This window comes from Dreissena polymorpha, chromosome 15 (genome assembly GCF_020536995.1).
Source record: "Dreissena polymorpha isolate Duluth1 chromosome 15, UMN_Dpol_1.0, whole genome shotgun sequence".
Taxonomy (NCBI): Eukaryota; Metazoa; Mollusca; class Bivalvia; order Myida; family Dreissenidae; genus Dreissena; species Dreissena polymorpha.
Window position 1 is genome coordinate 62,253,140 of NC_068369.1, and position 15,172 is coordinate 62,268,311.

The 15,172-nt window shown below is 35.4% G+C and overlaps 1 protein-coding gene across 1 annotated transcript in view; it reads right to left on the reverse strand.

Annotated features, from left to right (window-relative positions):
- LOC127860407 (uncharacterized) overlaps window positions 1-15,172 on the reverse strand; it is a 97,260-nt gene that overhangs the window by 18,506 nt on the left and 63,582 nt on the right. The window contains exons 18-21 of the mRNA XM_052398467.1: window positions 8,569-8,728; window positions 6,502-6,526; window positions 4,276-4,408; window positions 3,229-3,305 (exon numbers count right to left, since the gene is read on the reverse strand). Coding sequence (XP_052254427.1) covers window positions 3,229-3,305; window positions 4,276-4,408; window positions 6,502-6,526; window positions 8,569-8,728 — 395 coding nt within the window. The remainder of the gene's footprint in view (window positions 1-3,228; window positions 3,306-4,275; window positions 4,409-6,501; window positions 6,527-8,568; window positions 8,729-15,172) is intronic.

Here is a 15,172-nt window from a genome sequence, read left to right on the forward strand (position 1 = left end):
ACAAACTTGGTAGAGGACTATAAGATGTCACTACATAGCTAATTTGGTAGCCCTAGGCCCAATGGTTACGGACAAGAAGATTTTTAAAGTTTGCACAAAATAGGCCTTATATAAGCAAATTTTCAATTTTTTGACCCCCCGGGGCAGGGTCAAATTTGACCCCAGGGGCATAATTTGAACAAACTTGGTAGAGGACTATAATATGTCACTACATACCAAATTTGGTAGCCTTTGGCCCAATGGTTATGGACAAGAAGATTTTTAAAGTTTGCACAAAATAGGCCTTATATAAGCAAATTTTCAATTTTTTGAATCCCCGGGGCAGGGTCAAATTTGACCCCAGGGGCATAATTTGAACAAATTTGAAAGAGGTTCACCACAGAAACATTCCTGAGAAATTTCATCAGATTTGGATCAGTAGTTTAGGAGAAGAAGATGTTTAAAGAAAAAGTTAACGCACGCACGCACGGACGCACACACGATGGACACAGGACCATGACATAAGCCCCGCTGGCCTTTGGCCAGTGGAGCTTAAAATGGTCCATTTATATTTGACAAAGTTACAGGCCTTTGACCATATCTGAAAGCAGTTTGGAAAAAAATCCGGAAAAGTTATTGGAAAACCAATGGACCGGAACAAATCTCACACTTAATCTGTAAGTCATGTAGATAGACTCATAATCAGCTGAATATCTCAAAACGATTTGTAAAAAACCCTCCGGAAAATGGCTATTGAGAGAAAATTTATTTGTCCAAGGCCCATAACTTGGTCAAAAATCAATGGACAGGAACGAAACTGACACTTCATCTGTATGTCATGTAGGTGGACATACATACCAAAAATGAGCTGAATATCTGTACGTGTTTTGTTAAAAACCCTCTGGAAAACAGAACAATTCTAAGTCACAGGCTCATAACTTGGCCAAACAAAAATCAAAGGACCGGAACGAAACTTACACTTCATCTGTTTATAGTCATATAGGTTAGGGTGCTCCTAAAAATATGAAAGTATCAGGATATTGTTCTCCAACCCTCCATTACATGATGCTATTTAGAGAAAAGATGTAAAAAATGTGGCTGAAAATAACAACATTTAGCACTTGCTCAACGCCTTTAAAGCTTTTAATACAGGCTGCATTGAATATATAGGCATATGCTGATAGTAGCCATCACCTTTCATCTTTTTGGGAGCAACCTAATGTAGGTAGACTAGCATAGTATATTCGGCCACTTAAAGAGTTAAATAGAATTTTTTATACTGAATGAAAACATTTTCAACACGTGTGAAACATTTAAATAAATTTTGAATGTCTTTGCAACAAAATAAAGTCAAAATAATAAACATATAAGGTATTTCCTTAGTAACAGGCCAATTATTGAAAGGAACCCTAGTAACCCTGATTTGTTCATATCTTTCCTATATATCTGTTCATTCATCATTTTTATAGGAAAACACTATTTTTTTGTAATAATTTTGATCTAAATAATTAAATATATATTCTTATAGACTAATAAACATCAGCATACTGTTTATAAGTGAAAATTTTCAAAATTATTGGCATCTACACATTTGTAGCAAATTTTGATTACTGCTTACCTTAATTTGTTTTGAACCAAAAAACAACCACTAAGTGATAGAATTGTCTAAATAAAGATAAATAACGTTATCAGAAACATGTCATAATTGGCAAAAGAAGGGTGTGGCTGAATTTATAGAAATGGATGAAACTATAGGAAAGAAGGACGCACGCACGCACGCACACACACACACACACACACACACACACACACACACACACACGATATATATATATATATATATATTGGTCCTTGTGATTGAATTTTCTGGCTACTGTTAATACAAACAAAATTGTTAAAAAAGTACCAGCTGAATAAACTTACAATATATATAAGTGCATTTTAGTCTACTGTGGCATGAGAATGATTGCCATTTAAACAAGCAATGTGTTTGTGAAACACTATGTCCCCATATATATGACCTTTGACCTTGAAAGATGACCTTGACCCTTCACCACTCAAAATGTGCAGCTCCATGAGATACACATGCATGCCAAATATCAAGTTGCTAGCTTCAATATTGCAAAAGTGAACATTAAATGAGCGATTTTTACCCATATATTTGACCTTTGACCTTGAAGGATGACCTTGACCTTTCACCACTCAAAATGTGCAGCTCCATGAGATACACATGCATGCCAAATATGAAGTTGCTATCTTCAATATTGCAAAAGTTATGGCAAATGTTTAAGTTGAGGCAAACAAACAAACAAACAAAACAACGGACAGGGCAAAAACAATATGTCCCCCACTATAGTGGTGGGGGACATAAAAAGCTTGTTTTATTTACTGTTAATCTAGTACTTAGATATAATTATCATTTTACTATGAATCAGAATCCAGCCCATGTTACTTCATACTGTGTAAATGCTGAAAGTAAATTCAGTTATTATTAATTATATTGATGTATCTGCTGAAAAAATCCGAACCAAAATGTGGAGGTGTTCAACTTCACATTCTGGTTGATATGTTTGCAAAGTTTCATGCTTCTTACACAAATACTTTTTTAGTTACCCTCACCCTTTATAGAAATGTTTCCTCTAGAGTGGTAATAAGCTAAAACCGCAATAGCTCACCATGAGCACAGTCTGCTCAGGTGAGCTCAACACCTGCAAGAAACACTCCAATGATGGCCATGAAATGCTCACCAGAGTGCAACATACCCCACTAGTCAAAGACTTGACTAGGTGAACCAGTTTTTAACCCCATTGTACCTGGTTCAAATATGACCGTTAATTTTTTCCAGATAAACATTCTAATCAAGTTTCATCAAGAGTGATTCATAAATGTGGTCTATAGAGTGGTAACAAGGGTTTTTAAAATTTGACATGGTTACCTAGTTTTTGGATGCATGTGACCCAGTTGTGAACTAGACCTAGATATTGTCAAGATACACATTCTGATGCCAGACAGTGACTGACCACAACAGCTTGCTTCATGCTCACTTGCTCAGGTGAGCCAACAAACTAATCCCTTTTATAGTAATGTTTTATATTTAAATACACTTTTAACATTTCATAACATTTTCATTTGACAGGCATATTCATTTTCTTTAACAAACTATTTTGTGTTGAAATGTTAAACAATGCAGCTCATCAAATATTTTGTTTATACTCAGCGAGTGACCTTTTGTGTTTCTTTTTTTCTTACCCTTCATCTGCTGCAAGTTGTTCCACTGAGTAGCTAAGAGCCACAGGTGATTCTTGAAGCATTGAGAATTCTTTAGTCTGGAAATATACAACAGTTTTTTTTACAATAAGAAACTAGAAATGTGTCAAGAGTCACTGATGCTCTCCTCTCAAAACAAAGTGAAAGTTTGAGCTAGATTCACCGGAAAAAGTCAAGGGGGGGGGGGTGTTTAAAAAAATAAATAAAAACAAGAAATGTGTTTGTCAGAAACACTATGTCCCCTTCTGCGCGGCTTTGAAGCTATATATTTGACCTTTGACCTTGAAGGATGACCTTGACCTTTCACCACTCAAAATAAGCCGCTCCATGAGATACACATGCATGCCAAATATCAAGTTGCTATCTTCAATATTGCAAAAGTTATGGCAAATGTTAAAGTTTGACGCAAACACAAACAAACCAACAGACAGGGCAAAAACAATATGTCCCCCACTATAGTGGTGGGGGACATACAAAATAATTCTATATTGGAAAAGTTTAAAAATGCAGCCAACATTCCTTTCTTCAACATCACCTATACATAAAGGTCATTCAACTGTGAATGTTTGAGCCAAATCATTTGAAGTATTGAGAGAAGAGTTGATGGCACAAGCCTCAGGGAACTAATGTGAGATCATATTTATTCGTGAGGCATTATTTTCCTTGATTTGGTGGGTTGATCCATGATTTTAATTAAGATCCAAACAAACAATTAATCCCAAAGTATTAATTGTTTATAACCGAATTACCTTGAAAAAAGACATCATTATACAACGTAATCCACATAGCTACATATCCTGGGTAAGATCAAAGTCATACACAAAACAGATACGATTTTTGATCAACTGGATTTTTTAGTTTAAGGGTGCTAAATAAAAAGTTTAGATTAAAGCATAAATTAATATCATATGATACAACTACGGTTCTGAATGACATGTATAATATGATGTGAAAAAAACTTTTACTTGTGAAAGTCATCGATTTTCACTTCCGACTGAGATGGCGAATGGTTGGCCGGAGCCTATTTACCTGTTTAGTCACTTCAGAGTGGCGATTGTTTACATTCTGATCAAGGCTTGTGTTGCTTTCAGGTGGGGTGTGCGAGAAGGACATGGGGTGTACAGTCTTCCTGCCATAGGTTTGCTGAGAATCCATTGTCGGACTGCAGGATAAAAAGGGCATATTGTACTTGGACTACTGAATATCAAAAACAAACAAATTTGAATAATATAGTTTGATATTTTGGTAACATACTTCCTAAATGAGGTGTTTAAATTATTATCAACAGTCATAGCTGTTGATATTCTGTGTATTATGAGTATTCATATGAATGTTTTAATTCATATTGAAGTCAACAACTTATTAATTAATCTTAAACTATTAAATAACATGTCGTAACACAAAAATACATAGAATTCATTTAGAACAAAAAGAAGTACAACTCAAAGTTAACTATTTTAATCAAAGAAGTTTATGTATGAATTTGGAATGTTTGTCTTGAAATATGCAAAACTATTTATATATAAGTCAATACCAATACAATTGTACAGATGGTCAAAAAGTACCAGCTGAATAAAATAGCAGCATACATGCATTTCAGTCTATTGTTAAATGGAAATGCATAGGTACCTTTCTTTTTTATATTATAAAATTGTGTAAAATTGCCATTTTAAATGCCTTTTTATCAACTGTTAATCTACCGTTAGTACTTTTTTTGTTAATAATTGAAATCCAGTCTGTGTTACTTTATATATCTCATGTGAATGCTGAAAGTAAATTCAGTTATTATTGATGATATTGATATATCTGCTGAAAAAATCCGAAGCAAAATATGGGGGTGTGCAACATCACATGCTGGTTGATATGTTTCCAAAGTTTCATCCTTCTTACACCAACACTTTTATGGTTATGGAATGTTCCCTCTAGAGTGGAAACGAGTTAAAACTTGACAACACAAGATACACAACACATAATAATGGACAAAGGTACACATTCTGACGCCAGACATCAACTGACCATAAAATCTCGCTTCAATCTCAGGTGAGCTAACAAACGCATACACTACTCAACCCGTGATTATTGCCCAATTCGCAGAGTCACGGTGCACAGTTTGATTTTTTAGTGGAAAATCTCCGAGATTTCACGTGATGTGACTCCGCCATCGCGCGAGTGCAAGATAATCTTTACGGTGATTCCCCGCAATTTTGTGGTGATTCGCAGCGATTTGCTGTGATGGCAGTGGATATCAGTGACATCGGTAATTTGCCAATTCATGCATATAAACCGAATCGTATTGATATCTGTATACATTCCGCTTTTCTAATGTTCACATTTATCCGATAATCCAATATAATTACATCACTTACGAAAAAATAATCTTAAACATTTATGACGATAAATATTTTTAAGAATTTCATAAACACAACCATATGCCTACGCCATTTTTCAGAAGTGTAAAGAGTACAGTGCATTATGGGACACAGGTTTTATTGGACGAGCAAATTCAAATTTAGATTTAATCTGATAGGGAATACATGTAATAAACACTTACTCGCGAGTTTTTCACACCTTTATTGACATTACACAACACATTAACACCAATTAGCTGTCAAAGGTCATTTTACCTCTAATTGATTTAAATCGGTTAAACGCATGGATAAAGCAATGAAGCTGTGATCGTCGCCATCTTTGTACCGGATTGCCGAATTTTAGATTTCCAGTTTGCAAAGTCATTTTTTGCCAATTGCCAATGGGCTGAATATTTATTCATTCGGTTATTTACAATGTATCATACGCCCATTGTATACAATAACAACAAAAGCTTTATTATTGCAATGTATTATGTTAATGTATATGTTACATATAAGTGTCAAAGCATATCGCGAAAAAATGTGAATCACGGCGGTTCATGGTGATTCATGCTGATTCCTTACAACGAGATACAGTGTGTCGGTCACCGTGGAATCGCCGAGACATCACCCAAATTTTCTTGTCGCTCGGAATCACCGCGATTTGTACGTTGCATTGATCGCGGTGATGTGAGATCTATGCAAAAGTCATAGGTCGCGTAGTGTATCAGGTGAGCTATCAAACGCATCTCTTTTATTGTAATGTTTTATATTTGAATAAATGTAAAACATTTCATAATATTTTAATTCAAGCTTATTTTTTTATAAACAAAACTAATATTTTTATAAAGATTTTCAATGATTCAAGTCATCAAATAATTTGTAAATAATAAGCAAGTGACCTTACCCTTTATCTGCTCCAACTGGTTTCACTGGAAGGAAAAATACAACATTTTTTTATAAGAAGAAACTAGAAATGTGTCAGAGTAACTGATGCCCCCAAAACAAAGTGAAAGTTTGAGCTAGATTCACCCGGAAGTCAACGGGGAGTTTAAAAAACAACAACAAAATTAAATTCTATATTGTGTTTTCAAGATGTTGTATTTTAAACAGCCAAATCGCTGCGACTCAACGACAATAAATGCAATTAAAAGACGACGATGTGCAATCATCGCCTGACTGTGCTTTTATTTCATGAAAATAAAACTATCTATTTGTATTTGGTTCTAGATTTACTTATTTCTATATTTTATCCTATTAATTGAAATCAATTAAATTTATTGACACAATATTTTCAAATATTGTTTTGACTTGCTGTATAGTTTTTAATGAAAACAAACAATACAAACTTTGCTTACATGAAAATATAAATAGTTGGTGGCCACAAAGGTACACTTTTCATCATTATGGTCAGGATTGTAATTGAATAAAACTAACGTGATATTGCCTTCAAACTAGTGACCTAGTTTTTTAACCCATGTAACCCTGTTCAAAACAATTTTTTAAAGTAAAATTCATTTTAATTATTTAATACTTACCTGTTATCTCTTAGCTTACTCCTTTCCAAGGGGAATTAACTCATCCGGAAAATTAACTGGGATCCGGACACATCCATACTGCAATATAGACTAGGTTAAACATAGTGCAATGCAACCCAAGTCTATATTGCAGTATGGAGGTGGCCGGTTCCCAGTTAATTTTCCGGATGAGTAAATTCCCCTTGGAAAGGAGTAAGCTAAGAGATAGCAGATAACGTATTCATGACATTAAAACTTGGCCAAGACATGATCCCATTGACTGAGTATTTAACATAGCCAATATATAATTGGGACAAATTTTCAAACAAATTTAATAAAGATTGGCCAATAAGTGTGTTTCTTCAATCAGATTAATGCAATAAGACCTGGCAGATGAATGCTTGAAGGCAATTGATCATTATCTTTGTGTAATTGTGTAAATAACCATATACATTGTTTATAGACAATAGTTTCACTCAACAGCTAAAAGTGAAACGTGAATGAGAGTAATTTGTACTATACAGCGTAGAATTTTACAATCACATGCTATTATTAGTTTATAAAATTGACACTCTCTCTATATATATTTCGCATGCTCATATCCATCAATGCAATATTGTAAGACTGTCTAAATTTTCCGAGCCCTATATTTTTTTGCTTCTCAACTTTTTCAAAAATTTTTTAATCTTAATTTTCGGACATAAAATTAATTAACCTTTTTCAAGTGCCTGAAAACAAGAGTAAGACCATTCTAAGGTTAAGTAAGAGTTCAATAAACTCTTGTAAGTTAGTCATAACTAAATGGTGGTTAGGATATTTTAAACATTCAAACAAGAGATGTGTTTGTCAGAAACACAATGCCCCCTTCTGCGCCGCTTTAAAGCCATATATTTGACCTTTGACCTTGAAGGATGACCTTGAGCTTTCACCACTCAAATTGTGCAGCTCCATGAGATACAAATGCATGTCAAATATCAGGTTGCTATCTTCAATATTGCAAAGTTATGACCAATATAAAAGTTTTCAGACGGACAGACAGACGGATGGACGGACTGACAAGACAGATATGCCACCCTTCGAGAGCAAGAAAATTAGTTGCGAGAATCCAGTTAGTTGAAATCTATTTATCTTTGATTGATTGTATAGAAAGCCTAAGGCTTATTTGAAATGCTCTTGAGTCGGTTTCTTGGGACTAGACAACCAGTACTTGGTGTCTTTGAGGGATATGTAAAGAACGCTCCCACAGTGAGGATCGAACCCGTGATCTCCCGGTCGCTAGGCGGACATCATATCTACTACGCCACATTGACGTGTGAATCCAGTTGTTAACAGCTTACATGGTTTACTGAAATGGTCTTGATATTCAAATATGAGATCCCTAGTTAAGATATTACCAGTTTATTCCTAAAATGGAGCTTAACCCCTGCGACTGGTACGCAGTTAAATGACTCCATTACCTCTAGGAAGTGTCTGTATTTCCTCTTTCCACTTGGGGAATGAGTGAGCCTTCACAAGACCTTCCTCATTCACAAATGTGCTGACAGGAAAGCCGGTGAATACTCCACCTGGGAACTTCACGACTGACACCACCACCACCACCACTCTCACGCCCTGAAACTTGAGACAAGTCAAAGAAGTCTTTAACACGCAGAAACTGGTCTTAAAACTATGAAACAGGACGAAATTAGTCTTAGAGGTCTGAAACAGACAGAAACTAGTCTTAGAGCTATAAAACAGGGAGAAACCAGTTACTGGACAAAATTTGGACATGCCAGATTACAAGAAAAACATTTAAAGCAGGTGGCAGAATTCCAAAATTAATAATACAGTTTGTAAATAATAACTATTTTTATGAATATTAAGTATTATACATAATATGTATAATACTTAATATTCATAAAAATAGTTTTATCAGTATCATGTGCTTTTCAAGCAAAAGTTAAAACTGTAAAATGTATGCTTAAGAAGTATTAGAAACTACCAATAACTAACTCCAGATACCTCACTTACTGACTAAATTGAATTATTATACATTTGCATAGTTACACACATGTAATGAACAGCAGGAACATCTACATGTATGCGTCATAATTACATACTGAAATTACTAAATTTTATTCATACAAAACACATTTAAAACCTTTAAAGTATCATTTCAAAAATAAAAAGAGATGTGTTTGTCAGAAACACAATGCCCTCTTTTGCATCGCTTTGATGCCATAAATTTGACCTTTGACCTTGAAGAATGACCTTGAAATTTCACCAGTCAAAATGTGCAGCTCCATGAGATACACATGCATGCCAAATATCAAGTTGCTTCAATATTGCAAAAGTTATTGCAAAACTTTAACCATGGTTAAAGTTTTGGGACACACACATACAATGACTGACTAACACAATGACAGACAGACAGGCCAAAAACAATATACCCCCGATCTTTCGATCCAGGGGCATAAAAAGAAGAAGCTTGTCAGCAATGAGTAAAGCAGGCCTTTTCATGGCTTATCTAGGGGTCCATTAAACAGACCCATTGCCAAACAAAAAATGTAAAAATAAATCCCAATTAGATTTTTTTCCCCCTCAATTTCCTTTTTTTTATAGATATTTTTTTAATAGAAATAAGTGTCTTATTATCAGGGATCATATTTTCCCGCAACATCAATCGGTCCGGATATAAATGGGGAAAAAATGTCCGAAAATTTATGTCCGAAATCATGACAAATTACCTTAAAATATATACCATTGATTTTGCCATTCATGAAGGTGGTATAATAAATGTACAAGTTAAATTACCTTAGGCATTTTTTTTAAACGGAACGAGTTTTCTCAACTGGTTTTATCATTTGCTATTTTATTGTTGTTTCATGTGCTGTTTTATCAGACTTTTTCATAAGTCTTTACCAATGTTTTTAATTGTTGTCGACTCGATAATAGCTTACAAACATGCACTGAACCAAACAAATGTCTGTGCGTAGGTTGGCTACTGACAATAACATACCAAATAATTAAGAAATAGTTCGTGTACATTATAGTTTGTTGTCAAATAACCCACGGCCGATAGTTAAGATGCGTAGGGATTTAATCACGAGAGCGAAACATTTGAAACCACGCATCTAATTTTCCGGTCGTGAGTTATTCAACAACAAAGTTAAAAGTACACGAATTATTTCGATTCTAGCACGGTTTTACTAAAGGTTTATACAATGTATATTATTTTCTTGTGTACTATTTTATGTGAAGTTCCGCCCATAAAAATAACTTTCGGCTGTTCTGTCGATCAGATCCGCGACTTTCATGCATAATTATATAAACGGATTATTACGCTGGTGGAAAATGTATCGGCATGTTTTGTATAGTAACAGAGCGTGCTTTCAGATGCGTCTTTTCGGATGCGTCTTTAATCCGCTGTTCACAAGTTTTTGATTCTTGGTCTGACGTGCAATAAACCGGTCCTGACCGGTTTAGAGAATGCAGCCAATTGTTATCACACCTAATCGAGATAAGAATGTGATTAGGGTTTGTTAGCATGTACAATGTGTAATCGATTTCATGACATGGGAATTTTAGCAAACAGAATCGGACCGACTGTTTGGGACTTTCAATCGGTCTTTCATGACCCCAATCGGTCTAGGACCGACAAAACCGAAAAAAATATGATCCCTGCTTATTATTATATCTATATTTTATTTTAACATCTAACAAAGTATAAATTATAATTTATATGATTTTGTTCTTCTAATTTGAATTATTATAAAAAGTTATATTAAATTAGTTTTTTCCAACTCTGTGGACTTTTCGAGCGAAAGAATTCCCAATCCAGAAATTGCATTTTTTCCCAAAACAAATTATTAAAATAAAATTCATTTTAATTATTAAATACTTACCTGTTATCGTATGCTTATACTTTCCAAGGGGAAATAACTCATCCGGAATTTTAACTGGGAATCCGCCACCTCAATACCGTTATACAGGCCAGGTTAAACATAGTGCAATGCAACCTAGCCAAAAATCAGTAACCAACCCTCAATATTCTTTCAATATATATACAAAAATATTAATCAAATAGCGGGGTGGGAGGTGGGACTTACCGATAACAGGTAAGTATTTAATAATTAAAATGAATTTTATTTTAAAAATTTGTTTTAATGTCATAAATACTGACCTGTTATCGTATGCTGATTTTGCAGCTGCGGTGGGAAGGTTCGTATATATTTTCTCAACACAGTAGAACCCATAAACAGGGTTATCAGCTAATGATAGCAAAACCCTCAACAAGGGTTATCAAGTAATCTTCGTTAAAACGGTATTAATTATGACTTCTCGGACAGAGTAATATGTCTAAGTTGTAAAGAAGACACTACCGTTAGTGAAACCACAACAAGCCCAAACATATACAAATTGTATTGTTGGCACTTCAGAAAACGAAGATAAAAAGATGACAAAGGTGGTCGGATTCCTCCAGAAAACAGCTTAGAGCACGTCAAAAAGTGGGGTGTGATTAATATATGCCCACAAAACAGACAGAGCTCTTAATTCATGCGGTCAGATCCTAAAAAGGAATGAATCCTTAGATAGGATAAGAGTAACTTTCCTTAGTCGAGGTCTAACCCCGAGAAATAGAAGCCGCAGACACATCTCCCCCCCCTTTTTTTTTTGGAAATGAAGAGTGTCTTTTGAAAACCTCGAATGGACTTCCGACTAACACTGTGAAGATAGAACTTCAAAGCCCTGATTGCCCATAGAAGTTTATCTTCATCTTCATGACTACCAGTTTAAGAAAAACTTGGAAACTTGAAGGTAGAAGCCATATAGAGGACTTGATATTAAGCAAGGAATCCTGGCTGACACAACAAAGTGAAAACGACATTAGATCCAACTGGAATTGGTCGTATTCAACAGAAAAAGCATGAATTTCACTTCTCCGTATGGTAAAAGCCATAATAAGAAGGAAAACCGTCTTAAAATTATATTGGAACTGTTAATAAGCCTGATGAAAAAGGTTCATAGGAAGCTCATTAAGCATCCCAACATGTAACACAAGTCAAAACCGCTTAAGAAGGTAAAGGAACGAAAAACATAGTGTTGACGTTCCATAGTTTGGATCAGTTCCAAAATATGTAAGACAGTACAGAGTTGCGATGACTTACACAAAAAAACAAGGTATACGAAAGCATAATCTCTATCCTTTGATGAAGAAAAGAGCAAATTTCTTATCATCAAGAAAAATATGAGAAAAACCTCTATGTATCTAGCAGAGTGATTAAGGTAATAACTATGCTCTGGAATACCCAGTCAAAAATGAATTTCCATAGAACCTTTATACAGTTCTGATGGAATTATCCTTGCACAAGTAACAAGGATTGAAACTCTAACAGAAAAACATTCTTCTGTAGAGATAAATAAAAGTAAAAAATGGCCAGACATGTAGTGGCACATGTTTGGATCAGTAAAAATATGTCTCTCTGAGATATGATATTTGACCTGTGAAGAAGTTTCCTGAAAATAAATGTACAGGAGACTTAAAAGGTCGTAAAACCATAATCCCATGGTTCCTTAAGTATATTGCATGAAATTATGGCAAAAAACTCAGTTATTGCAAAAACTCACCAAGAAGGCAAGATATTCCAGTTTATGTCAATGGACGAATGTATAACAATCGCACACCCTGCTGGATCGATCACTGTGAACTGCATTATTGACGTTGTTCAGCATACCAGTATATACTGCGATCTAAGATTGCATAACGCTAATTACTAGCGTTTGATGATAAACAACATTCTTCGATATACTATGCAAACTCACTGCCGCGCATGCGCAATTACATTATTTGAACCCAACGGAAAAATAATTCGAAAGAAAGAACTACAGGACAAAACGTCCAACAGGGCGTTGAGACGACCTGGTATGAGTAAGACGATAGAGAAAATTTGTAGTTCTTGCAAAGAACGAATAAGTTCCTGATTTCCAGTTACAAGGAGTGATAATATGATCACCTCCGTGTCTGTAAGTAAACCACGACCGATGTGTGATAGTTGAAACCATCACAAAGGAATCGTGAAAATGTGTGGAAAAAAATATATTTCACTATCAAATATATATATAACAAGGTATGCAACTCAAAATCAGCCCAAAACGGGGTGCATCGCTTTGAACAGCCATATCTTCATCAATTGTGCAGTGATTTTCACGATCTCAGTCTTATTCAACGCAGAAATGAATTTCCTTTCTGGAAATGTATATGTCTTGCAATATTTTTACAAATGCTGGGTCAACTTTTAAGAAACAAAACGATACACAACACGCATGACCCAGTTGACAGTGATCATGCATTCTTTATGAATGAAATCTCCAGTTGTAAAGACACACCTCCGCATTGGACCAATGAAATCACTCGTATGTTTAAAATGTCAGTTAGTTGAAATGTATGTAAACAAAGGTTTCAAACGGCGCTGGACAGTTAGTCTTGATGCATAATGTAACGACAAGAACGGTAATAATGTTTTTTCATACGTTTTATTGAATTATGGTATCGAACTACATGAACTTTGTAGGGAAGTTGCCCTTTACTCCGTGAAGATTTCAGTCTTAAAGACAGCATGAACACTGTCGTTATAATATGATATTTATCATTCAAAATGATGTTTTCACTAATTAATATCATAGCCACACGCTAACCACCTGTGTATAAGATGTAAGGAAGGTTGTGCTAGAATAAACTATATTCTTGCCAAGATAATCTTCTAGTCTAGACACCACTGAATTGTGGTAAATAATGACAAAAAGATGGAAATCTGTGTCATTGAATTATCCCGAGATTAATACAATTAACTAAAAACTAAAGCTGAAACGGACGTAAGAAAAGACGTCTCAGCAGAAAGACCGGTGACTGGACCGGTAAATATCGACCGGTGACCGGAACCATTTGTCAAGGATGGGTGGGCAAAGAAACCATGGCAAGCCGAACTTTCCCACTCCAAACACACTTGAAAATTGGTAGAAGAGGCGTTGTTTAACACTTATAAGTTTATGACCTATCTACAGAATATAGCCTCTTCTTGAACCAATAACAGGCGCCTTTAAAATCCTGGATATTACAGGTCGTGAAGTCATCGAATTGCGAAGTACGGAAATATGATTGACAGTGGTACCTCCGGAATCGGAGGTGTGATGGCAGAAAAAGGTGAAAACCCTAGGAGTAACCTTAAGGGGGTCCACGCTTGCCGGTAGAATGCATAGAAGTCTTAAATTCTGACTTGATTAATCCATTTACTTCAAGACTCCTATCCGGGACGAATTCCGAAAGGAATACGACCAGTTATAGGAAGACGGCCTGTTATGGCCAGAAGTGTAATAGAAGAATAACTTCAGACCCTCCAGATCCTAGGATCTAAGATCTGAGTTCAATAGCTCCCAAGCCATCTACAAGACTGTAGCCGCTATGTGGTCACTCTGATAGGCAATCCTATGTATCAGAACTCTTGTTGATTCCAGTAGCTTGAAAATATGCACTGTCGTAGGAGCAATAGAAAAGCAGAAGTCGATACAAAATGTCGTCTTGCTAATCCTGCTAGCGTCATAAATGTGTCCCAACTGTTCCGTGATACTGACTGCAAAGTCTGTAGCCGACAGGTAAAGGCGGTTAAAACAATTCATCCTTCGGGTCTCGAACATAAAATAATAGAGGTCAAATAGTAATGTTCGACCTCGATGCTAGTCTCGAGCCCACTTCAGCCGATCTATCTGCAAGACCAGTAGTCTGCATGTAGCAGGTTGAGATAGAAGTACAAATAACAGATATAGCATGATTTGGTAACCGTCGCAAGTAGTACAAATAACAGATATAGCATGATTTGGTAACCGTCGCCAGTAGAACATCAGTATTGAAAAACACAAAAAGTCATGTAGATTGTTGAATCCATAAAATATAGCATTCAATACAATCATAGCCAGGGGTATACAACTACATGTAGGTAATGTAGACGATACCCGTGATACTAAAAATTGACTGATGAAAACACAGTGGAATACCGGTAATTGGTAACTGGTGACCGAACCGGACCG